Source organism: Coccinella septempunctata, chromosome 4, assembly GCF_907165205.1.
Source record: "Coccinella septempunctata chromosome 4, icCocSept1.1, whole genome shotgun sequence".
NCBI lineage: Eukaryota > Metazoa > Arthropoda > Insecta > Coleoptera > Coccinellidae > Coccinella > Coccinella septempunctata.
Genome location: NC_058192.1, coordinates 22,483,942 through 22,511,810, shown reverse-complemented (window position 1 = coordinate 22,511,810; position 27,869 = coordinate 22,483,942). Strand labels below are relative to the sequence as shown.

The 27,869-nt window shown below is 35.5% G+C and overlaps 1 protein-coding gene across 3 annotated transcripts; it reads left to right on the top strand.

Moving 5' to 3' along the window:
• The first annotated feature begins 84 nt into the window (after nucleotides 1-84).
• On the top strand, nucleotides 85-25,794 carry LOC123311763 (larval cuticle protein 1-like). 3 transcript variants are annotated; one of them, XM_044895849.1, is made up of 4 exons: nucleotides 85-289; nucleotides 342-518; nucleotides 6,659-6,768; nucleotides 25,462-25,794. In XM_044895849.1, the coding sequence occupies exons 2-4, from the start codon at nucleotides 501-503 to the stop codon at nucleotides 25,769-25,771; spliced, it is 438 nt and encodes a 145-aa protein (XP_044751784.1). In that variant the 5' UTR covers nucleotides 85-289; nucleotides 342-500; the 3' UTR covers nucleotides 25,772-25,794. The 3 variants fall into 3 exon arrangements, with proteins under 3 accessions (XP_044751784.1, XP_044751782.1, XP_044751783.1); XM_044895847.1 differs by lacking the exon at nucleotides 25,462-25,794 and adding an exon at nucleotides 9,336-9,750 and having other exon boundaries at nucleotides 92-289; XM_044895848.1 differs by lacking the exons at nucleotides 342-518; nucleotides 25,462-25,794 and adding an exon at nucleotides 9,336-9,750 and having other exon boundaries at nucleotides 92-289.
• Nucleotides 25,795-27,869: the final 2,075 nt, after the last annotated feature.

The following is a 27,869-nucleotide window of genomic DNA, read 5'->3' as shown; positions in this document are numbered from 1 at the left end:
TCATCAAGTTTTCGCATGCGGAAAAGTTATACTCTGTGCAATTGTGAGAAAAATAAATAATAATAATAAATAATAATAAAATTTTGAGTAAGTCATACATTACTGATGAATCACGGAGGAAAGTGAGTTTAAAAGAATTTATTCAGAAGGATATGGTGGTACATACTACCTTCTTTTCTGGATATTATTGAGTTGGGAAAAACAAATTCACCTGTTTTATTGATTATGTGATCTTCATTGAAAATTGCAACAGGATAACATTCCTAATGGAAGATGAATACTGAAAATGGTAAGTTCATCATTTATGATGAAATTATATACCTACATGCATTATGTCTTAGGTACTGGTCGATAATATTCGAAGACAAACGTCTCTGCATGTATATAATTACCAAGGACTTCTTCATTATTTGAAATGTCAGTATTTACCCATTTATAGTTGGTTCATGATGTGAAATCTTCATTCGTTATTTGGTGAGATAAAGTGAATTCGTCCAAATATGAAATGCATTTTGTCGGTGAGTAAGAAACTTTTGGATTCAGTCTTTCTCAGAACAGTAAGGTTACACTTACAGGGTTTATCCAAAAAATCTTTCACATACGGAAGGAAGTGATTTTTATTGTACCATTTCATGACTCGACAATAAAAAACAATATCGCTACTCCAACCCTGATAACGCTAGGGGGTAGTAATGCGAAATTAGTTTTGTTCAATTTTGGGTGATTATCTAACCGTCCTTAGAATTTCCCTCATTTCCATAATTTTTCTAGCAATTCCAGATAAGTAGCACAACAATCCAAGTTCTACATGCATGCATCTACTCATGTAGCAAATTGTGAAGACACTATGGATTATACAAATCTATTTCCACATCTAACATTCTTCGAAAAAAGAAATTTGGAAGGTGCACATTCTGTATCCGAACCGTACTATGATCACACTATTCGCAGAATGAAAATATATGTTAATACATTGATGATATTAGCTTCTAGGCCAATTTTCGAAATGAAAACATTACTTGAGGGCAAATTTCTTGAGCATTTGGTATATCTGTTACGGGCAATGTAAATAATTGGGCATTGTTTATAATGCCCGGGCAATTTAAAAAGTGCCCAAAAGGATATGACACAATGATAAATTGTGTTGCAAATATTACATTGCCCGGTAATTATGTATAATGCTAAAAATCAGCTCGGCAATTTGAAAATTATATATTATTCATATTTTTTATGAAAATATCAAATTTTCACATACCTAACTGACAAAGTAACAAAAAAATATAACAAATAAAATTTCACATGCTCACAAACAAACCGGTGGCGATGAAATAAGTCCTACAAACAAAACTTGAGTCCAAATATAAATAATGTATTAGATATGTACGTACTTACAAATTTATATTCACACAAAATGTCAGTACGTAGCAATACAGGCCAATACAGGGTCTATTTATGAGAGCAGCTTCCACTTTGTGACATTTCGGGTTACATAGCTTTTTTTCTTCACGAGACTTGCGCTCGTCGGATTAACAGCTACCTTTACAGCCACATCGACTATAGCCTGTCTTGGGTGACAATCTTGCACATTCTCTTAGTTAAATCTCTATCTGTGGAATATCTTCGCCATATATAAACTTCTCATTATATATTGTTAATTGGTTCCTGGCATAAAGTTGATTTAGAATTCCGTGTTTCTTGCCTAATTTAAACAGAGATAAGGCTGAAGGACTTCGGTCGATGGCCAATAAAGAACAGTTATTATTATTATTATTTAAACAGATCAGCATCTGTTACTTTAAGAACAAATGCCAAAATATTTCTTCTGTTCGTGCGACCTCAGTCGGCATCTAGGAATCGAACTCTAACTGTGTCACCTTTGTTAGCATCAGAGTATTTTGGGTTAGAAGTTTGAACCATTTTTACAGCTTTTTTTAGATTGTTTGCTGAATTCTGCCTAATTTTCAATATATCGGCTTTCTTTCTCTTCACATGTTCGAATAGGTTGTCCTATAGCTGTCAATTAATCAAAGTGCCCAAAAAAATAATAGCGGCATTTATAATGACCGGGCAATGTGAGAAATTATCGTAAAGTAATTCAAATTTATCAAATTGCCCGATTTTAATGGTCATTTTTCATAATAACCAAACATTATGAATACTGACCTAAATAATTACATTTCCCGTAACATATCCTTCTATAATCCTTCAGAATTTCATAACCTACTTGACCACTAATTTTTTTCATGCCTTATAAATGAACCCAATTTTTTTCCTTTCAACATTAAATCGGATTTTTAGAAAAACAACTAAAACTAAAATAAAAACACAGATTATACGGGATTGATTGAATTGATCATTTAGGTTAAAGCTCCCATACACTATCGATCAGAGTCGTCCAAACATTGATCAGAACAAGATCTTGAATAGAAATTGTCGCGGACTGCAGGTCCGTGGACACCGCGCGCCTTAGGGAGATCGGCCACCGAATGCGAAGTTGAGCGAAGCTGAGAGTTTTCAATGCTGAATGATGAGTTACGTCACTCGATTCGTAGCTTGTCGATTGTATTAGTACTGAAAATGCTCAGCTTCGCGCAACTTCGCATTCGGTGGCCGATCCGCCTTACAAACGAGAAAATGACAACAGATCGTGCAACGTTTGGGACGAGGGATAGTGGAGAACTGTGCGGTATTAGTGGAATAACGTCAGACTGTAGAATGAGAAAATGTAGGAACCCACGGATCATGCATCGATTTCGAAAAAAACTTTTTTATTCATATTCCCTATAAGGATGTTTACCGATCAGAAATCAATATTTTTTCAAAAATATACAGGGTATCACAATAGTATAGGAATTGTTAGAATAACTTGGCGGGAGAGCAATTTAGAGAAAAAGTTTTCGAACAAAAGTTGCAGGGTTTTTCTCTGGCTATCAGATGGTGAATATGGTTTTGACCATGACCTTGATATTCAAGATCAATTGAGTTTTTTTCGTGGGGAAACCTCTTACTTTGGACGCCCAAAATGAAAATAGCGAGAAATTTCGAGATATGACCTTAATTTATGCCTTCCTTCTGACCTTGAAGCCCACGCAACTTGATACAAGCAAAAGTAATGGATCGGTACAAAAAATACAGAACATTGCTGACGAAAATCTAGCCCAAAAAAGTTTCAAGGTTCTTTCTTTACTATGCTATGATGAATTCGGCCTTGGCGCTGACCTTGAATGTCTTTTATGCAATGAGATCCTATGATTTTGGAAATCTAATTTTTGTTTCTTTTATTTTTGGGGTCAGAAGAAATATGTCTCTTTTAGAAGAGCGCTTTTAATCTTGAAGTGACCTTGATGATCGAGGAATGAGTTAAAAATAATATAGGATAGCCAACATGAAACTGACATATACTTCTGAAATGCTTTCCTGGCAGGTTATTTTGCCTCTTTAGCACATTTGCAACATAAAAGTGGCAGACGGATATAACGATCGTCATTTCTGTTACTATCATGGCGCATCCCTGAAAATTTTAAAAGTATTTATCGTTCATTTGTAATTGTTTGAAACGAAGGTTAGTAAAAATAATAGTTTATGTTCCTGTCAAAGTATATGAATAAACATTATATTGATGCTGAATTAGTTCTAATCAATCATCATCAACCTCGTCAATTTTTACTGTAGGTGAAGGGTTTGATCAGCTATTTCCGTTGCAAAATATGAATAATACAAAATTATCGAATATATTTATTTTTGTGAGAGCTCAACTTACTTTTAAGGTTGGTCTCTTCGAATTTTTGGTATTCTTATGTCAATGAAGAAACTGAAAAAAATTGGTGAAATTTTGTGTTCGGAGAAGATTCATCACATCAATGAAAAACTATATTCCGAAAATTACTCCAAATTTTTTTTGGTTTTTTGATGATAACTCGGTTATCGGTCTTTGGACCATTTTACGATCTCCTTAAAGGAAAATTTTTTAAAGAACTCCACTTTTCAAATTATTATCTCCAAATGCATAGGAAAAGCGAACTTTTACTGTAAGGTTCATAACTCAGTAATTTTTGATGCTACATAAAACAAACGAAAACCGTTTTATAGTAAATTGAAAATGTTTCATTTTTGCATTCTTGCTAAGTTCTCATATATGCTTTAGTCGTTGTTTAATTCGAGAAATATTTTAATTTTTTGTTTAATTGTAAAAATGTCTTCTCACTTGATTTAATTTTTTTTTCCAAACCGGACATACAAGACCGTCCAAACTACTGGAAAACCTTGACAGTACCCAAGTGCTAGGAAGTGTAAAATGATTAAGTCTATTCTCTATTCTGGTGGTAATGATAGAGGGATTGTAAAAAAAATTTATGCTGAATAATAATATTGAAGTTTTGATAGCTCCGTCAATATTGGCACAATTCATTTTTGATAGAGTTAATTTGGAAGCTCTTCTCAAGTACTTCAAAAAAGGACCTATAAATTTTTCCCGAATTTGTCTTTGCTTTTCTGCTATTTGATGTTGAACGTTTAACATTCAGTAGTTTGCGAATTCATACTCAACATAGAGAATTCATATCTCGGTTCATATTGCATTTAGATTCGTTCGTTATTCGCTAGTTCGTTAACGGCTAGTTTGTTTTGTTTTTTTTATTAGGCTACAATTTTGTTTATAACAAGTTTTTCGATAAAGCTCATAGTTTTTCAGTTATTCGTGAAAACCCGTTTGAAAACGTGGCTTTTTCAGGTGAAAAATCTTAGGTTTGAATCGCAAATAACTTGAAAACTATTTATTTTACAGAAAAACTTTTCGATACATTTTTGCTCAAATTCAATTCCCCTAAATACTTCTGAGGGTTATTTCAACTCTACTGATTCTGTAATTCAGATTATTTATATATAAATAAATAATAAGAAGCAACAATTATTTTTGGGTAAACTTTGTCAAAAAAAGTACAAAAAATGATTTGCTGCAAAAATTTATTTTTTTCATAGATGTTCCTTGGGTTCCGATGTATAAACCTTACGGCGCTCCGTTATATGATCTCATAGTGTCTGCTATCATCAGATAAGGATCTGCAGTTTTGTACTTCCTCCTGCAGGCGATTGTCTGGTAGTGTGTGTAGCGCTGCGATATTGGCCTTCTAATAGCTGGGCATGGGCATACACGGACATTCTTTCCCTTGGAGAATCATGGGTCTTGGGACGTGGCGGTATCATGCGATGAAGGACGGCGTGGCAAAAAAACTTTCGTCGCCCATACACGTGATAAATTAATTCAGATGATTTAACAAATGTATATCTGCGAAAAACGTCACAAAAAGTGTCATTCGGAAGGGCATGTAGGCATTTAGTAATTTTCAGAGGTATTTACGACGATTGGACTTTCTTTGATACTTTGCGAAAGAAGCCCATCATAGATTGAATTTTTTTCGAAACATGATCTCGATGCTCTTCCAGATCAACTGTGCGATACATCTCTACTAATTCATCATACCCTTTGTTTTTTAAATTTTTATTGATGTATTCTTTGGACTTCACTTTTCACAAAGCTGGATGCGATTTAAATATCTGGATAAATTATGTAATGAATTCCTTTGTGAATTGACCAAAATAAACCATGTCTTGGACTTTTCTATGTTTCACAAAAACTCACACTGCGTCTCCTCACTAACCTGCGTTTCTATTTGCGCCTGGCCTTACGTCCGTGCGTATAGCTAATGGGGCGTCGCGCGTAGGCATGTATAGCGCCCCATTACCTTCAAAGTCAAGAGTATGACTTCATAGTTTCATAGTTCATTGGTTGATATGGGGGTTAGATGTCACTGAGACCTTAAAGAATATTGGGCCTCCATCAGAGATTTCCTCAGCGCCCTTTACAACTCTACAGCTCGCCCTCCAGCTCAAGAGTTCCAATGATCTGAGGGGGCTTCAAAGAGTTTAAGTCATATAATTTTCTCGTTCAAGATATTTCTTACGCAGGCATGCAATGGCGAGGCATTCAACAAGATGAACAGGAGTTTCCTCTTCTTCCCCACTATCCAGTTTTTGTTAGCCTCATTTTCATCATATGCTCTAAGACGACAATATCCTGTAAGGAAGCTGTTTACTAGGCGAAACTTATTCTTGATCAGATCCAAATACTTCTTGGATCTTGCGTTCTTAAAATTCCGGAGGAATTTCTTGGAACGACCCATTCTTGGAAGATACCTTCACAGTATTTTTCTTTTTGCTTCTTCCTTCTCTAGAAACTCTATTCTATAGGGCATTTTCCTATACCACAAAAAGGCCAGTAAGTGGCGTTTGTGCTCTCTTTCTGGCGAGTGTGTTTGCTTCCTCGTTTCCTTTGATTCCAGAGTGACCTGGAACCCAGACCTTTTTTTTTCTTGCCTATTTCATTGAGATTCCTTCGGCACTCCAATGTCAGCTTTGAGTCGATGATATAGCAGTTCAGTGGTTTGATAGCGGATTGACTATCTTTCTTTCCAGGTTGATGTCCACGCATCTTTCGATTGACTACCATTAAAAATGTAGAATTTAGAATTCTGTTCTGTCAAGAAAGGAAATCCTATGTTACCGAGTTTACGTCCCGAATGAGAATCCATGCTTGTTGTTAAATATACCGGAAGACACTAAGCCAAGAGCTAATAAGATTTGATGCCATTTTCTATTTCAGGTTCTATTCACATTGGTCACGAGTGTTATGAGTGTTCCCGTGGTAAACGATGCTGATGCCACCATAACCAGCTATGATTATCAGCTGAATGAAAATGGATACAGTTTCTCGTAAGTAAATTGTGATCAATATACCGGGCGATAGCCTATTAGACTCCTGTCGTTTACGGAGGACCTAATTTTATGCTGAAAATTTAAATTTTGGTATTTCCGACAATAAACTTTTTCAGTAAAATATTTTAAGTCCTCTGCAACTTCCGCTTATACCGGAAACAGCCTACTACTTTCTTATTTCAAATGGAACACCTAGTATATCTACACATCATATCTTGGGTATAACAACTCAACGGTTTATGTGTTACTGGGATTGTTATGAAAAAAATTGTGAAACGAGAGGTAAATTTTTGAATAAGTTCATATTTTTTTCTAAAGAGGATATTTTGAAAAAATCCATTTTCAATTATTTCATTAGTATTACAACACTGTTCAATCTAGGAATGAATGGTACAAGTATAATAAATTTCAGGGTTTTTTTTTACCATCGACTTTATGGGGAAAGACCACCAATATTTTTTTAATACCATCTCCCTTCCATAAAATGTGCTCAATTTCATTTCTGTCAGTTTCCTGGTTTCCAAGAGAAATATTTCGATCTTGCTTCTCTGGTGAAATTTTATGGAGCCTGTATCTAGGCAGGGACTACTCAAAAAAACAAATACATATATATGATAAACCCATCCTATTTTTTGACAAGGAATCAACCCTTAAATGTTTTTTTCCACAAGCGTGCGCGTTCAATCTTTTTCCAGCACGCATTCCAAGTTGCAAAGAGTCACTTTCCCAAAACGTGCGGGAAAAACGCCTGCTATTTCTGCAGGAATTAGCAGGGGTTTTTCCCGCACGCAAATATTATAGAGTAAATTAAATTCTATCATGTTTCTATGCATAGAACGTCAACGATGAGAACATATATCTATTATACCAATATTGATAACACGCGTTCTAGACTACGACAAAAACTGAAGGCAAATCGTTGGGAGGAATCCACTTGTACGCATGCGCGAATTAGAAGTTCGAAAATGACAATCAAGATGCAACAGTTTACAGGATAACGGGGTAGTTTATCGTGGTCTCTCCGTGGCAACCTTGGGTGTACACGCCAAGCATTACCAGCAGAAAGACTTCGAGACCTCTGTCGATTGGTCTCCGTCACCAGATAGCCAGGCGACAGAAGTCTGCGGTCAACGGGAAATCTAAACGGAACACAACAGGGGTAGGACGGGATAGGTTACTATGGTCTTTCCGTGGCAACCTTGGGTGTACACGCCAAGCATTACCAGCGGAACGACTTCGAGACTTCCGTCGAATGGTCTTGGTTCACCAGAGAGCCAGGTGACAGAAGTCTGCATTAAACGGGGGGATTAACAATAAGGATTAACACAATTAAACAAATAAAAGAATGCAACTTTGAATCACGAAGTATGCGGTATTAGTTTATTCCAGTACGGTACAGATCGTAGGATCTTCGAATTTAGAAAAATTAAAATTGAAATCAAACGCATGGGCGCCCGCAGGGGGGGGCCAGGGGGGGCCACGGCCCCCCCTGAGATTCTGATAGACACCGTTAGAGAAATTTTTCTTTCAGTAAAACTAATCGTAGATGATATTTTGCCCCCCCTGAGAAAAATTTCTGCGGGTTTCTGCGGGCGCCCATGATCAAACGCCGAATAAAGGATGAATGAATTGCCGAATGATGAATAACTGTCGCACAATCGATCATGAATCAAGAATAATGAATCAAGAATGAATGAATTGCCGAATAAAGAATGAGGAACAACTGTCGAACAATTAATCATGAATCAAGAATCACTGACGAATAAAGAATCACGTTCGTCTGGTGGTGCGGTCCTATTTATCAACTTTCCAACATGTGGACGGTCATATAATCAAAATTGCATCCAAAAATTTCGTATTCTCGAATATTCTCGAATATTCTCCCCAAAAGAAATATTCTCGGTGGCGGTTATCTCTTTATCGGTAAAGAAATTGTCGTTATCTGCATTCCGCGTTGTTTTATGCTGAATTCGGTGTGTTTTTGTGGACCGAAAAACAACGCCGAATGCAGAAAGACACTTTTTCTTTGTTTTGGATTCTTAAGGCGGATTACTGATTGAAATTTCAATTTTACGGAATTTGAATTTATTTTTTCAGGATCTGAAAAATATTTCTGAAATGAAACGGAATATCTATATTAAAACTGAAATCTCTATCAGACGGTGTTGCATTGGTTCAACTGGAAAATTCAGAAAAACGGACATTTAAAACGAGGCTTAATTTTTGAAAACAATCAAGTATCGTTACATCACTTTTGAAAAACTAGCTTGCCAATTTATCAAAAAAAATTCAAGGAAGTAGGTGATAGGCAAATTTCATTGGCCTGCTAATTCGAATAAAATTCTACGTTTTATTCGAGAAAAAATTATCTCGAGTGGCTACAAATGGTACGATGGCCACAACCGATGCCCTTACCCTATATCGTGTCCTAAAAAATCATAGTTTTTCTGTATAATCTTTCAGCACATTCATTTCACATATAGAACTGTTTTCTTGGTTATCAATAAATTCATTTTCCTACGGAATGTTTGTTTACAAGTTTCAAACATCGATCTACATTTCAGTTATTCAACCAGCAATGGAATAACAAGGCAAGAAAATGCGGTTATAATCGGTGATCCGAATAGGATGAACGACGATAACCAAATTATTAGAGTAAATGGATTCTATTCATATACCGATAAGGATAACAATGTGTATCGAGTAGACTATGTAGCAGACGAGAATGGTTACAGGGTTCTTGGAAAGTCACCACCTTCTGCGTCTGCGCCTTCTTCAAGTTATGGAGCTCCAGCAGGTGAACCTTTTGCAGGTCCTATCTCTCAAAGTTTTGGTGGATCACAGTCCTACAGCCCCCAAGAACCAAAACCTATATCATCAGCAGCCTTAGCTTCTCTTGGTGGATCATCATAAGTCTGAGCAATAATTATTTTTATTCCATTTTGACGTTTATACACGACATAACTCAACCCATAGAAACAAGGATAAGTTGACGTTTATCCATTCAGTGAAATAAATTTTTTTTAACGCACAAGTAAAATTAAATAACATGAATTTGACTAGATAAACATCATCTTGATCTTGTCGCTACGGATTGAATAATGCCCTAGCAACAATCAATCGAAGCGATACCTTTCATGTCATTTTATAAATTAGATAATTCTCTGGAAAGTGTTATCGTTCGAATCCTAATCAGAATGAAATAAAATTTTGTATACAACACGTGAGTCAAAAATGTTTATTCATTCGAAGAAATAAACCTACTCGCCTTTCGGGCTCGTGGGTTAAACTTTCCTCTCATGAATTCATTTAACTCACTTGTTGTATAAATAACTATTAATTTTGTACAAGGACAGTTGACGTGAATAACGTGATACATATTTTAATCAGTTTTTAACCTTTTTATATTACGTATTTTATAATTATCCCTCAAAGCATTACATGAAATATTTGCGGAATTCTCATAAATCATTCATAGAGATTAGAGAATCTTTTTTTTTCTAAATAATGATCACCCACATCTTTTTTGTTATTACAATATATTAATATATATTATTCGTGGCTTTTGTTAAATTATTTGAATCATCTGTTATACATGTGTTCTTTCAGAAAAAACTGGTATAATTAACGTTGTTTTTTTTCATTCTTCATATTCTTCATATCAACCGGGTACTTGAACGTTGGTATCGATTAATTGTTGCAGGCTGCAGATAGCATTAAAATCCATGTAATAATTTTTTGTTGCTAAACCTGCTTTTATCTTGTTTGGACGCTCAAGTTTGGTTTGATTTGAAGCTTCAGTAACTTATGAGTCAGGTCGGCAACTAAGTACAACAGCTGCTCAAGATCGTCATTTGATCATCATTGCTAGGAAGAATCCCACATGCCTGGCATCCCTGTTGAAAAGTGAGGTCGGTATACGGATGAGTCTATAAGACGATCCCAACGGGATATGTATTGGATGTCTGCGTCCTGTTTGTGTCCCGAATTAATAAATAAATAAATAAATAAATATACGTCCGTATTTATTTCATTTGTGCCTATCTTTGATGTCCTAAGAACGTCAACTGTACCAGAAATGGTACAGTCCCATAGATGTCTGTAATCTCCAAAAAACGTCCTATATATGTCTGCAGGACAACTTCGTGCTAATAGGGATACTATTGAAGAGATGGACTGGCCAGGTTACTCTCCACAAAATAAACAGAAATGAATTCCATGGAGCATGTTGGGGCAGAGCTGTCTATGCAATTGTCCTCCCTAGTTTTAGGGACAGCATATAAATCGGTAGTTTTACCGATTTATATCAAAAACATAACTACTAAATACCTTTGAAATGTGTCGGATACGAATAATATTCTCGCGATAAATGCCACATTGCCACTTTCATTATTTTCGGTGTTATTTCATAATCGATGGATATTTTGAAGCGAAATTTTATGGTCATATAGTACCTACTCTATATAATCTTCAAAATTAGTTATCGGAACACTTCTGATCCATATTTAAAATCAAGGTGTTGTGCTCACCCTCGTTATGGGGTTGGAGGTACGGGGATGAAAAAAGTGGAAAAGTTGTTTCCCCTCGAATCAGAAATTGATGTATCCGAGCGATTTTCCACATTTTCATTTCAAAGTAGGAAAATCGAGGTGTGAAGTTTTCGTTGGACTCCCCTGTATAGGTAAATGAGAGGCAATTGGAAATTCCAAACAAGTCATTTCGATTCTCGAAAGTTTAGTATCGTTATCCTTTGGGAAAAAGTGACATTTCTTATGAAATTTTCAAGTTCTGTATTCTCGAACTACTTATAGAATGTCAAAATATTTCTTCACATTTCAAAGCAACTGCTTCCAATGCTAGTCACCATGGGATCATGTTCCTATAGGATTCAATTCCTACAGATTCGAGAATCGAGCCCCTGATCTCAATTTTTGAAAATAAAAAGTTATTGAACTTTTGTTTGTTTACATCGAGAAACGAAGAATATTCTGGTGTTTCAAGAGTTTTCATGAAAACTATATCAGACTATGTTTTTATATCGTTCCTATATTATATGTTGTGAAAGGGTATATCAGTCACCAGGAACCTCAGTTTATATACAATTTATTCAAATAGCTAATATCTAATATTCATAGCCTGAGGAAGAGACTAAAAGTCTCGAAACGTAGCTATTTGAATAAATTGTATATAAACTGAGGTTCCTGGTGACTGATATACCCTTTCACAACGTAAACTATATCTTGATCTATTGAAAATATCTTCATCTTACTCATGACAATGGGGAAAGCTTAGTGAAGTTTTCATAATTTGCATCCTTCGAGCAAATCTTTTACTAGTTCTCATTATTTTCCACGATGAAATGAACTTTTAGTCAATGTTTAAGGACATATGTATCTCGTCCTGATAGCATGGTTAAGATTTTGTATATTTCAAATCAGTTAAGAAGAATAGAAGGTGAATTAACTAACCTGGATATATAACCTCGAAATGAAACGATTTACACAAAAAACAAGTCTGTTTTCCCAGATAGGACTTTTTCCACCTAGTAAGTTGATATAAATGTATTATTTCGATATCATTAACAGAAAATTCATTTGGGAAATCCTTTCTGATTTTCAGTTCAACTTGGACAAGTTTTTTTAGCATCAATGTCGCAATTTTAGGCATTGTATATAATGAAGAAGGCAAGATATCATAGTTGTGGCTCTCCATATTATCAATTTCCTTCTATTATGATTGTGTTAAGAGCAAAGATGTTCGGATTCAAAAAATATTGGTCTGTTTCATCAGCTGATTCAGAACATAGTCGGGATTTTTTTCACTAATACCAATACTTCATGAGATTTATTGACCTAAAATTGATAATAATTAACACACTTGAATTATGTTTCGGCAACCAATCAATCAAAATTGAGAAAAAAAAACTATTAACTGAGACAAAAAGATTTATTCGAAGAAAACCTCGAAATCCCCTTCAAAAATGCCAAAGACTGCATTAAGTTTTCAGTTCGAACTGTCAACACCATATCACTGCAATCTACATTTGAATATCCAATTACGGTGTTGAGACGCTATTTGCGCTCTGTGCCAAATACATGTCTGAATACCTACTATGGAGAGTAGAGAGAAGGAGAACGGTCGCTGCTTTGAGACCACAGATTTTATGTCCCCTAAAATATGTACCAATAGGGTAGTTCATGCTTTTGCCAACAGGCGCGCTGGCCATCATGAGAGTGCGAAATTTTAATTTAAACAAATTGTAGTTGGCTGAGTGAACTGTTTCCCTGGTGACAGATGATAGGACTCAAAGATTATAGAGTAGAAAGATGGGAAACGAGGCGACTAAAGCGATTTGAGCGCCATCTGTGTGTCACGCGTGTTTTTAAGACGCTAGGACTGGTTAAAATATTAATTTGAGTGCCATTTGCAGAAATATATGAAATTTTTTCAGACGTCAATTTTGATCGAAAAGGTTTTGAATGTTTTGATTCTCATTCCGCTTTTTCATAGAAATATCAGCTTTTTGTTTATCTGGCTCGTTCTAGTTGCTGATTTTTGAATTTTTTGTCTTATTTCTTGGTGAAAACATCAAAATATTGTTCGAAAATTATTGAATGGTGAAGAACGGTGGATCAAATAATAAAATGTATTTTACGTGATTTAAGTTTTTCACTCAACTAAGAAAAATGGAAGCGTAAGGGTACGTTCATACCGAAGATGCCTGGATGAGCGCGGTGGAGGTCGCGGTCGCGATCTTTACATCGATGTCAAAACAAACCTTCATATTCTAATGAGACCGTACATACCAAGAATGTTTCACCCGTTCACCCTCGCCGCTTATCATCGCGGTTTTCGGCGATGTCGATAGCAGAACAAAATAGTTTGATTTTATATGGCGATCGGGCTGTTGCCGCGATGTACTTTGCACCCTTATTGGCGCTCTTCAAATCACGTGACATTCACCAGGGTAACGTATTCATTTTTCAGTTCGTTTATGAGCTTTGACTGAAAGGAAAGCATCTTCGACATGTACTGCCAGGCATCGATGTAAACCTCGACCGCGACCGCGACCTCCACCGCGCTCATCCATGCATCTTCGGTATGAACGTACCCTAAGTATTAAAAGTCGTAACATGTCAATCGGTCATTCATTGATTCTAATTTTCAGTGCTCTGAAGTGGATAAAATTCTCAGAGCTTGAAGACAATTAATTCATAAAGTAAGTCAAGAGGTCTGGGTCTGTTCTGTGAATTAATTCAGCAAACACTACTAACTACACCATGTGCAATGAACATTTTACTGCAGGTCAATTGAGAACTGTTCATCGACGTAAATTGTTGTATGCGGAAAGCATCCCTTGCATGAACGGCCTATTAAGGGAAAATGATGATCTTTATAGGTCCATTCAATGATTCTCAATTGCTACTCTTTCAATATATTCAGAAATGCAGAGGTTTTATTGATTTCCATTTGGGAACCAAGTGACTGTCAAATTGTTGTTTAGAAAGTCAAAGTTTTATGAAACCTGCTGTGAGTGTTTTGTTCATTCATTAATCAATTTGTATATTATGTCATGAAGAGACCATATCATAAGGAACTCATAAAAAAGCACCAAGAAACTATACTGACATACAGGTGCATATGTCTGTAAGGTTTTTTTTATGATTGGTTCCGAAAATTCTTTAAATAATACCTACATATGTAAGTAACTGGAATATGTATGCTATGATGGTATGTTGAATATTGGTTCATATTAATTTCTGATATATGTATATTTTACAAATTCAACTAAGTTCATTAATTCAGAACAACCTATTGTTCTGTTTTTAGTACTAGCGATATGAGGGCGTTTCCTATCTTTCTACCATAGATTAAGGTAGTGTAGATAGGAAACTCTCACAATATTTTGAAACATTGTTAACCGCGACCTCTGATGGACTGGGGTGAAGCTTGAGTAGATCTGGTTTTGAAAAAAAAGCTGTGTGTTGTCAAACAAAAAGAACGAGTATAATTTCTGTGTTTTCAGTATATTCTCCATACATTGCAGGAAATTCGAGTTATCCATGTGAACGCAAGAAAACTACTTGACAATTTATTAGTATCAAATAATATAAACACCAATGTACTGGTATTTAGTTCGGATGAAATATCAGTAGTTTAGTATTTTTATGATACGAATAAATCACCGCAGTAGTATTCTTTCATTCGCATAATTTTCAAAGTGAAAAACCGATTAATGCAAAGGAAAAAATAAGGATAAGATGGCATTCTTTATTGTATTATTTTATTAATTGCATGGATCAACAAGCAATAAAATATATTCTATAAAGGTTTATTTTTTCGTTTATACCAGGACTCCAGTCTTAAATTCGAATCATTTTAGTAGGCATAGGAAAGTTTTTCCTGATAAGCTATTTCACAGTCGCCACAATCGTAACTTTCACGTAGAATTACGCCTTCTCCAGCACGGGAATGAATTTTTTTTTCTAATCGGATATCCGGAAATATAGTTTGATATTTTCCTTTTTGATATTTACTCTTTCCGATACCTTATTGATCAATAGTTGAAAAATATTAACATTTAGTCATTTCATAAGTGAGTAAAATTGGTAGTATCGTTCGTTACAACTCCAATGTATCGAATGTTAACAAGTCCATTTGAAAATGCATAATTCAATAGGTAAAAATAAAACAGTTGACTAAAAATGTTCTTCGCATTACCTGAAGGGGATGAAAAAACCTCACAAAATCATGGGAATAATAACTCGCTGCCTAAACTAGGATATATAAAATATTTTCAAACATTTCAATTCAAAAAGATTAATCTTCAAAATTTCAAATGACAGAACACAAATCTCTCCTTGTCCTGTGAATGAAGTTGAAGGTTGAAGGAAATCTACTTTTTCCAGCGTCATCTATTTATTGTATATTGAAAGAAACACCCATTAATTCACCCCAGGTTAAGAGAGGGCGCAAAAAAACGGTTTCGTCTCGTAGTATGGAAGTTTCCAATCTACATAACTCTAATCCATGCTTTCTACTCTATAATCTTTGATAGGACTATTATTATTTTCGATTTTTGATAAGAGAACAACATATGACCATGTGAAATGTTGAAGCGTGCGCTAGTGTAAGAGTGTTTTGGCATCGGAAAGAAAAGGAGAAGAGAAAAAATTTCCGAGAGCATTTTTGAAAGAAAATTGGAAAAAAACCTTACCTCAAGAATCGACTCCGAATCAATTCGTGTGTCAAGAGCACTTTTGCGATGAAGATATCAAAAAGATGATGGATTCATTATAAACGAAATAGAAATTGTCATCCCTCGTGAGATGTTGACTCTTCTGAATAAGAATATCTAACCAATAAAAGTAGATGGTTCAGAAGTAAATATTCTTGAAGAATTTTGTTGGCATAATATAATATATGGTTTATATCGGTTCTCAGCTGAGTATTGGCAACATAATCTACTCTAATACCTAAGTGATAAATCTGAGATTGCTACCTTTTGTTGTCTTGATGTGTAGTACTCCTCACTACGGATTTATATAATTTTGAAGATTACGGTGAACCAACTAACATACCTGTTTTCAATGAACAATGATAAACAAAAGTAGGTACAATTTTTTTGATCAGTGATTTCTTTTGAATTTCATTGATTTCGACTTGTATTTTATTGCATATAATTCATATTTAATATAGATTCGAAGAATGGTATTTAAAAAATCATCAGAAAAACCACGATGACACATAACCTAAAATCATCTATGCCTAAAATAAAATGAAGGCTGTTCATTTCAAACAAAGATTACTACTCTATAATCTCTAATTTCAAATTGATGCTTGAATCCCCACCCCTTATCGATACCCGCTGCAATCGCAGCGACACCTATCCTTCGTTTCCTATTTTCGGGGACACATTTTTAGTACGTCGATCGTTCTCCTTCTCTCTACTCTCCATAATACCTACTGTCCGATGATGAAATATTTTCAAATCCCTTTTTCTCGACGAAAAAAAATCCGGTTTTCTCAAAAAATCCGTTTTTCTCAAAAAACGGTACAGAAAGGAAAGGATATGTTTTGTAACTATAGAACATTGGATTTTCAAACATACATCTAAATCGTCGAAAATCTTGAGGAATGAAAAAGTTGTGAAATTAACCTTAGAAACCGCAGTTTGAGACGCATCTGATTGAGATTTTCGTATTATAATAATAGTTGTAATTTGAGCTCATTCATTCTTTCATTGGTGGTTTTCATCAGAAAATAAGTAAAATCTATCATAACTTTCTTATATTTGGAAGGTTGTAAGTAGCTCCGTCATGAAACATTTTTGATCGTGAATTATTTTTATTAATTCTGGGACATCCTCGATATTTGAATTTACTAACTGTAGATGCAGATTTTCGAACACGGGATTTCATTATACAGGGTGTAAATGTAGTGAGGGGGGCAAACACATGAGAACTGACACTCTTATGAAGTAATACAGCATTGTCTACTAAAAAAATTCGTTGGTAGAGGAAATTCATATTCATTTTATTGTACACTATTCAAATCAGCTATCTTGGTCTTCAGATTGAGGTCGTGATTTTGAAATACTCTTTCCAGATGTCGAATTGATACGGTTGTGTATTTCTGTGTCCAGGTTAGCCCTAGTATTTATGAAGCTTCCCAAGTATTTGAACTGCTCGACCTGTTCTAGAGTTTCATCCTCCAGGATGATATCTGTTTTAAACGCTTTCTGGCGGACTTACCGGGACTTTGGTTTTGTCAATATTGAGTCTAAGAGCTTGTCCAGATGCGGCGAGAAACGCGCGATTGACTACGGGCGTATCATTTCATGTTGCGTCCACATGTAGTGTTTGTCTACGCGTCAAAACGCGAGTTTCCAGTCCAGTATTCCCTATTATTGAATCTTCGGTTTCCATTGTGGATGGTCTTTTTCTCTTTTGAATTACTTCCTTCACAAAATATTTCAACAATTTCTTCCCAACATGTAATTTTAGTAGTTATTCATCGATTGGAATATTCGGGAGATTCCACATCCCACAACAGAATTATCTTTTTGCAATTCTGACATATATAGTGGCACTTTTCAGAACTCATTGACGCTTGAAACGTAATACAAGACACCGATTTGCTGAATATTTTGTAAACGAGTCAACTGCCCTGACAAAATCAAATGGTTTAATAATTTATGTATTGTTCCAAGTAACGCAGTACTTTTTTATTCCGTATAATCTTACTTCGCGCACTAATAAAAATGGTTTACTTATCCAAAGTTTTTTTTTCTCTTCTGAATCACCTTCTTCAGAAAATCTATCAACAATTTCTTCCCAACATTTTTTCCGAATACGATTGAAATATTCGGGTGATTCCATATCCCACAACAGAATTCCCCTTTCAACTTCATCGATAAAAAGTTCAATATCGTTATCGAGTTTCATTTCGAAATTTCACTTAATCCGTCCTCACGCAGCAAATAACGCATGCGTACTGGACGCTACCATTGAGACCCTAGTATCTCGACACGCGCGTAGAACGCGCGAGTCGAGATCCCTGCGATTGCTTGCGTCGAACTTGCGATTTTATTGCACGCGCGTGTGCATGTGGACGGGATCTACTGTGCTCTTAATATCTCGACACGCGCGTTTCGAAACGCGCGTAGTGAATCGCGCGTTTCTCGCTGCATCTGGACAGGCTCTAAGGTCCAAAGCTTCGTATATATGTTTATAGGTGTCCAACATTATCTGTAGATCCTCTGAGCTGCTAGCGATAAGTGCGCAGTCGTCTGCATATTGAAGTTCCGTGATAAACTTGGTAGGTACGGGTTTTTGCTCTGAGGCGCTTCAGGTTAAACAGGACTCCATCAAATCTGAATCTTATTAGAACACCTCTTATAGGCATACTCTTGTCAGCAATTATCGAGACAGCTATAGCGAAAATATTGAACAGAAAAGGCGCTAACACGCAGCATTGTTTTATTTCAGAGTTGGTTGAGAAACGGTCGGTTGTAGAGCCATTATGCTGTATTCTAGCGGTGTTGTTGGTATGGAGGCTTTTACACTCGGCTAAGAATCGTTTGGGTACTCCAAGGCGTCCCATGATTTTCCATAGCGCATTCCGATTCACCGAATCGAGGGCCTTACTGAAATCGATATAGGCTGTATAAATCATTGACTGCTGTTCACGAGCCTTTTCTTGCAGCTGTCGCAGTATAAAAATTAGGTCCACCTTACCTCGATTGGATCGAAAGCCGCACTGGGATTCAGGTAATAGCTTTTCTGAAAGTGGAATCAGACGATTAGCCATAACCTTCGAGAGAATTTTACCGGCCTCACTAAGCAACGATATGCCCCTGTAATTGTTGCAATTTGACTTATCGCCTTTGTTCTGATAGATGTTGATAACTAAAGCGTCTCTGAAGTCTTGTGGCACTTCTTCTTGTTCCCAGATCTTGCGGAATAGTTAGGAGACTATTGACTATATCTTCATCCATCATCCATCATCAGAGCCTTGAATATCTCCGCTGGAAGGCCGTCTAGACCAGGTGACTTATTATTTTTCATATCTTTTATCGCACTTATTATTTTCGACCTTGAGATTTCGTCATCAAGCGATGTCATCGGACTATACGCGGGGAGCAGGTCTAAAATGGATAAATCCGAGTCGTTATTTTGATTCAAGACCTGGGAGTAATGCTCCTTCCATCTTTCGAGAATTTTTTTATCATCAGTTAGGATAGCTCCATGAGCATCTCGTATAGAAAAGTAAGCTTTTCTGCTTGGACCATAAACAGATCCCATAGCTTCGAAAAAACGCCTGTAGTCATGATTATCGGCGTAAGCTTGCATTTCCCTTGCTTTTTCTCTCCACCAGCTATCCTTGATTTTCCTTATTTCTTGACGCACTTCTCGTTTTTTGTTTATGAAACTGTTTTGGGCTGCGACTTCGCCAGGCTCGTTAATTGCTGTTTTCATTGCTTTGTGTTTTGCCTCCAAAAGGGGTGCGATATGAGTTTCGTTGTCGGCGAACCAGTCTGGGGATTTTCGGGAGCGTTCTGTATCCAGTATTTCTCTGGCTGTATTTGAAAGAGATGATTTGAAGCGGATCCAATGACTCTCAATGTCATCATGTGCCTACTCAATAATGATATTCGCATAACAATTAGAATGAATTAATTAAATGGTGAGCCGAAATAGCTATTTGATAAACAAGTTGCGCATCAATATACGAGATCGTCAATCGCCATATGAATTGAAAAAATGAAAGAATTCTCGATGAAAAAATATTTCGAATTGTGTACAAATAAATGCATACGACATCGCGATGAATTATGGAATCGTTTATTCATGGAATAGGGGGAACCATTCGCCCATTGAATAAAGCATATTATGATAAGTATTCTTTGGTGAGGACTCGGTAGCACAGATGAATTATTAGTACTGAAATATCTTCAACCAAAACCAGGGGGTACCTACTTATATAATTTCCGAGAATGCAACACATGGGTAGAACACAGATAAATCGTGCATTAATCACAAATAAGCATCAATGGACGACTTAATATTTTTCTAATATCAACGTCAATTGTTATTTTCATAACTAGTGTGCAAAGTTCACTTCTCCACAAGCAGTTGGACGAACGACGAAAAGCGGATTTTGGATGGGTATTTCGCAGGGCAGTGTTTTAATAACTTGTGTCAAAGGCGACAGGGACACGCTTGACAATGTTACAATCATCATCTACTATGACACAAAGTACTTGTTAGTTATTTTTTGTTTAATTTAAACTGATATAAAAATCAAGAAATAACGATTAAGAAATTGAACGGTTTCTCGAATGGCATATGGAATGCTATATCTCTATAGTGTTTGAATGAATAATATTTTGTCTAGTCAAAAACCACACAGGAAGACAAATTTAATATTTAATCAATTTAATGCAATGTGGGAAATTCTTCAATCTACAATCCTAATACATACTTATATCCATAATTTAAGTTGAAAAAAAAAATTCAATATTATTTTGGTACCTTGTTAATGGTCAATGAAGCACAAACTACAACAGCAGAAACTTTAATTTCCTTCAAAAAATAGAAAGGGTTAAACGCACGTAACATTTTTTTCTTACAAATTAGTGGCAATGGTGGTAGGTAAATTTTTCTGGACTTTTTTGAAGAAAGAAGAATAGATTCCCCTGCTTTATTGGTTAGGCAATCTATGTCAGAGATCGCAACAGAATAATATCTATTCCTTATGGGAGATGAATACTGAAAATGATAACTTCAACATTTATGATGAAATTATGTACCTATCTACATGACTTATGTCTCAGATATTGGTTGATAATATTCAAACGTCTGTGCATGTAATTTCCAAGGATTTCTTCATTATTTCAAATGTCAGTATTTACCCATTTATAGTTGATTCATGAAGAGGAATCTTCATTCGTTATTGGGTGAGAAGTGGATTCGTCAAAAGATGAGGTGCATTTTGACAGTAAGTAAAAAACTTTAGAATAAAAACTTTCACAAGACAATGAGGTTACATTTGACTGTCGTACGTAAAGATACAGGGTCTTTCAAATGCTTCATTACCGATCTACAGTGTACTTCCTCAATTGCTCCTTGAGTAAAGCATAGAACTCAATAAATGTTTCTTATGAATCTGCAGAGTGGGGTTTCTTCAGAGGTTATAGGGTACTATTCTAATCTTAATACCGCTGTTAGATTGCACAGTGTATAAAATGCGAAATTAGTTTGCTTAACTGATTCGCTACACTAATCAGTCTAATCGTTAATTATTTTTTCCTCACTATTTTGAATGATTAGCACAATACTCGAAATTGTACTGATCATACATTAATATTTCTAATAAGGAATAATGTGGTGAACTGTGGAAATAATATGCAATATAACGCGTTCAAAGAAAATCATCGTCAAGTAGGATATGGAATTTTGAACTTGTACGAAACGGGCAATCCGACAACTATAAAACTATATATGACTATTTGAATTTCCTCTCTTGAGCTCTATTCAACTGTCGAATGAAATGGTGTTTCATTTAGAAAAGGTAAATTTTTATAGCCACTCTGTATACAAATGTGTTAGTCGTATCAATGAATTATTAAAAACTGATTTATCCAGAACAAATTTTACAAATTTTTTCGGTAGCTTCCATAGTTTCGCATGTAAGGTTAGAGTTCTTTTCTGCGGACGCCCTGTACATACTACCAGATTATTCACAAAATGAAAATAATATGTGTAAACTGATTTTATTGACCTTAGCTTTCAGAGCAATTTTCGGTATAGAAACATTTAGGGACAAGTTTCTAGCGTATTCTCGCAAAATCTAAAGCTACCTTGCAGTTTTGTCCAACTTCAAATAAAACGACATGCACATAATATGATCCCTGAAATTTCCATAGCCAAATTGATGATAATTTTTTTGAGCGCAAGTTGACGTTTTATGTGCTTATCAAATAAAGTGTTTTTTATTTCATCACCCTTTCGAATAACAAGAAAAGTACTCAAACCAAAATAGAGAGTGAACACAAAAAAAAATTGGAATTGAGTCAGACATCAATTAGATTTATTTATTTATTATAATCTAAAACTGTAAATCAAACAAAGTTTGTTAGCTCAGAGTACAATTTATACTTAATTTATTTGATGATTTCGCATAATATATTTTTAAACCCTTTTTTAAACTTATGGTGGTCTTCTTCTTTTTTCAAGTGATTGGGTAACTCATTAAATGACTTTATTGCCGACTATGTTGGAAGTTTGGACCCTCTTCTTGTCTTGAAAATGAAATCACTTGAAAGATTATTGGCGTTTCTTATATCGTATTTGTGTTCGTCAGAATGCCTCTTAAGATTCACCATTGATTTTAACTGACCCGCATTTATCTTATAGATCAACTTACACTGTTCTTGTTTCACACTCTTAAGCCCGTTTGCAACAGCCGAGAATTCTCTAGAAAATTTACTCGAGATTTCATGTGCCGTGAATTCTTTAACATTACATAAGCACTTTGACTTCTGTATTTCATTTGGGAACCTCAGTTTCAACCCGTTGTGTACCCTTACCCTGTTCCCTTTCACTGCGTTGGGGGAACTTTCTGGCCGGCGTGCAAACACGTTAGAAGCGGAAACCAACGTGGTAACCCGTTTGTGCACACTTTACCCTTTCTCTGCGTTGGGGGAAGTTTCTGGCCGGAGTGCAAACACGTCAGAAGCGGAAACCAACGTAGTCACCCGTTGTACACCCTTCACCCTGTTTCCTTTCTCTGTGTTGGGGGAAATCTCTGGCCGGCGTCCAAACACGTCAGGGATGAAACCCGCGTGGTCACCCATCATGTACGCTTGTTCTTTCTCGGTGCTGTAATTTTTTACAGTCCCGTAGTTTGGAACTGAGCCCCAATTACCTTGCCCGCTCAGGGTTCATTGGTTCTGGCTGGTTAGTGGCCAACGATTCCGCGATACGTTTGAGATCGGATCCCCCCCTTTTTCTTTCTTTCCGTCCGTTTCATTCCGCGAATCCCCCATTTTGTGTACTTGTATTTGATTCCGAGGAAAACCTCCTTAGTGCTTATTCTATTGTATTACGATTTTTACTCGACCAAAACGATAATAATTGTGCCGGTTGTATTTCTTGAAACGAGACAACAAATAAAATTGTGAAATCCGATTCTGACTTTCACTGGTCATCGCTAACACCCCAGATAACACCGAATCTTGTCTTCGGCTTGGAGCTACCAGGGTAGGTTTGCTATTTTCCCTTCAAAGAATAGCTGGCGCTCGAGATACCAGAGAAAAGGGCATTACACAGTATATATATATATTTTCATTTGCGCCTTTTTTTTGATGTTTTAGATAAGAAATTATTCACCTTCAAATTCAGAAGTTGCGAATTTTGTTCCTATGATTTCAGTTTCTTTATTAAAATCCGATTAAATCCATGTTTGTCGAAAAGTACACCGGTAGACAAAGTTCGGAGCTGATGAGATTTGATGCCATTTTTAATTTCAGGTTCTATTCACATTGGTCACCAGTGTTATGAGTGTTCCCGTCATGAACGATGCTGATGCTACCATAACCAGTTATGATTATCAGCTGAAGGAGAATGGATACAGTTTCTCGTAAGTTAATTTTGATCACTTTTTATCAAATTGGAATCTATGTACCTACTGGATTGATATGTCCAAAATTGTAAATAAATTAAATCACAGATGTGTAACGGCCTATAGGAGTTAAAACTATTTTTCAAACTTTATTGAAGACGACCTTACGTATATTTTGGTATACAGGGTGCGTCTTTGACTCGTACAAATATTTCAACAGCAGATTCTTGAGGTCAAAAGAAACACTTTTTTCCTATACCATTTTTTTAGATTCGGCACTGACATAAAGATATAGCCATTTCAAGTTTTTATAATGATCTCTGCCACCCCTGGAAAAACAAAATTATCTTCAGAATAACTAGCTAAATCTGTGCCACTACACATCTGTGGATCTTTCAAAAAGAATTGCATTCGGTCAAAGTACCCAGTTTTTCAATTTTCACAGATATTTTTTATTTTTGGACATCAAATTACTCGAAAACGGCGAATTATACCAAAAAATATGAAGAATACTTCTATTATACAAAACGTTCAAATATTCTCTAGATATCATCCAACTTAGTTTCAAGAGTTGGGTTCTTTGAAATTTTGGTATTTTTATGGTAGGTACGTAATGGTCATAATGAGAAAACCGGAAGACGTGGGTGATATCTTGTGTTCGGAAAAGATTCATCAAATAAATGAAAAACCATATTACGAAATTCATTCTATTCTATAAAATGGTCTGTGAGAATTAAAAATAACATTTTCTCGTGGTTTTTCAACCTCCTGTATCTTTTAAACAGAGCCGAATCTGAAAAAATGGTAAAGGAAAAGAGTGTTTCTTTTGACCTCAAGAATATATTGTTGGAATATTTGTACGAGTCAAAGACTCACCCTGTATACATAGATATTCAGATTCTTGGGCTGCGATGTACAAGAGAGTACCACCATACCTAGACATGACCATAGAAATCATTTCATAATTATAGACCAAGGGGTGCAATTCAGTTCAAAGTCGATGAAAGTCTAATGACTTAGAAGGTAACTGAGGGAGTACTGAAAGTACTCCCTCGTTAGCAGTGGCATAGAATAGACAATGGGTAAAGATTATTCAAATTAGCTTAAGTTTGTGCGAAAACGTTGTTTATCTAATGATTAAGTCACAGAAAGTGGTTCTGTTCTGATAATTTCACAAGCTGGTCGGCTTTGGCCCCTTTCACACCATCGCATGTCCGAAGTGTTCATTTTCGCACCGGAAAACAACCCGATAATACTTTCGGCGGAGCTTATCGCCGTCCGACACATAAATCATCGTTGGCATATGGAGCAGCTTTCATACCATCGGGTTTTATAATTAGGTAGATATACGTACGGTTCTGTATTTTTCCTCTTCGATATTACTTAAATCCGAGTCTTCAATGATTTGGACGCTAGGCGCCGTTTAGATTTCTGGTTCCGCCAACCTCAGTAACCGCGAGTTTCTACAGTATTCAGATATAAAACTATTTTCTTGATAATAGCAAAATTCATTTATATACGGAAGTGTTTGTATACAAGTTTCACACATCGGTCTATTTTCAGTTATTCAACCAGCAATGGAATCACAAGGCAAGAAAATGCGGTTATAATCGGTGATCCGAATAGGATAAACGACGATAACCAAATTATCAGAGTGAATGGATTCTATTCCTATACCGATAAAGATAACAATGTGTATCGAGTAGAATATGTAGCAGATGAGAATGGTTACAGGGTTCTTGAAAAGGCACCACCAAAGGCAAGACCCTATGCACCTTCCATTCAACCTCAAGGAGAGCCAGGAGAGGCCTACTCCCCCAAAGAACTAAAACCTATATCGTATGCAGCCTTAGCCTCTCTTAGTGGATCATAAGTTTCAGCAACAGTTATTTTCAGTTTTGTACGAGGACAGATATAATATTTAGTTCATATAACCTTCATATAACTAAAGTTTTTCATTTTATAATTTTTTCAGAAAATGAATAACTAGTTCCTTCACTACTTTCACATGCTCGTCGCTTCGCCAAAAAATTACATTAATGAAATATTTCAGGAATTTTCATGAATCATTAATATAAATTAAAAAATTTCACACCTACCTTTTTTTCTGTTTACAGTTATCTACAATCTATACTCGATTTCAAATATACAGGTTGTCCCACTAGTGCCGCAGCGGACGATATAAGCGTAACCGTCAAAGTTACGCTAAATTTTTTGATGCAAACTTGAATTACTCCATGAATAGCACAACCCAAAAATATTTTCGAATATATCGTGTGTCCCACAAAAGAGAAATAATGTGTGACTTTGATTCTTCAAATGGGACACACTATATTCAGTAGTGTTTTTCAATTCTCTGGAACTTCCTGCATGCTCTTGTATACTTTTCACATATTTTCCTTCAACAGTTTTCGAAATATTTGATATTTTGCCAAAAAAATGATACCTGTAGAGTGTAGAGGGTAGGTTATTTAATTATAATTCACGAACCCTTGCACATACCAATTGTAACAGCTTTGCATGGATTGAAAGACAAGACTTCAAAGAATCACAGCCAGCTATAATTAAGCATCTCTAGCATATGAAGCGTCAACAAAAAGGCTATCAACATGACGAATTTCAAATCGATTTATCTTTATTATGTCAAATGCAATGCGTATGATTTTTTTCATCATTAAAATATCTATTCATTTTATATGATATGCATATTTGTAACGGAATAGGATTTTTCAGAAATTTTTCAAAGTGTTTCCCTAAAATCCACATACCTCCGAATTCAAGTAGCAGAATTTGCTTTTCTGTGGTTACTGAGAACTGTCAACTTATTTTGCTTGGAATTTAGCGAAATGAGGAACTATAGAATGTTTAGGTGTATCTACTTGAAAATGTGATGAAATCAGCTTTTGAAGAAATAAAATTGCTTCCTGTACAAGATCTAAACCTATTTTTCAAGATACATTTTTGATTATTTTCTCAGTTTCTCCTTGAAGATTCGAATCGAACAATTTCGAGCACTAAAATGCTTGGCAGCTTGAAGATCTGCGTGCGTGCCTGTAAAAATTATGAATTTAATTTTTTCGAAGAAAGTTGTGTAAGGAAGAAAGCGGGTAATTTGTCCCCTAAAATTTCTTAGCTCGTTTATTTTTTTGTAATATTCATAACTTGTACATTTAAACTCATTTGTATTTTTCGAATTTTCATTTCATTATATGAAAATTCATCAAATCCGTGAAACGGAAAAAAATATGAATAATAAATAAACAAAAGAAAAATTAAAAAATCAAATTAAATGTTCAAATTGTCCGCAGAAGAGCAAATTCTGCTATTTGAATTCAGAGGTATGTGGATTTAAGGAAAACACTTCGAAAAAGTTCTGAAAAATCCTATTCGGTTAAAGATATGCATATCATGTATTTGACAAAAAGTGAAGTGAAATGAATATTTATTATAATGATGAAAAGAAAATCATATGCCTTGCATTTGACAAATTGAAGATAAATAGATTTGAAATTCGTCATGTTAATAGTCTTTTTATGGACACTTCATATGGTAGAGATGCTTTATTATAGCTGGCTGTGATTCTTTGAAATCTTGTCTTTCAATCCGTGTAAAGCTGTTATTGGTATGTGCAAGGGTTCGTGAATTATAATTAAATAACATAGCATCTACAGGTATCATTCTTTTGTCAAAATGACAAATATGTCGTAAACTATTGAAGAAAAATATGTGAAAAGTATACAAAAGCATGTAGGAAGTTACAGAGAATTGAAAAACACTACTGATGATGACTACTAACACAACCTCCATTCTCTTTTGTGGGGCACCCGATATATTCGAAAATATTTTTAGGTTGTGCTATTCTTGGAGTAATTCAAGTTAGTATCAAAAAATTTTGCTTGACTTTGACCGCTACAGTTGTAGGTATCGTCCGCTGAGGCACTAGTGGGACACCTGCATGTATATGTAGAACC

Bases quoted from the DNA above. Each gene is read 5' to 3' on its own strand.
- LOC123311763 (XM_044895847.1), top strand. The intron at 6,769-9,335 runs GTAAGTAAATTG...TCTACATTTCAG, and splicing joins GAAAATGGATACAGTTTCTC to TTATTCAACCAGCAATGGAA.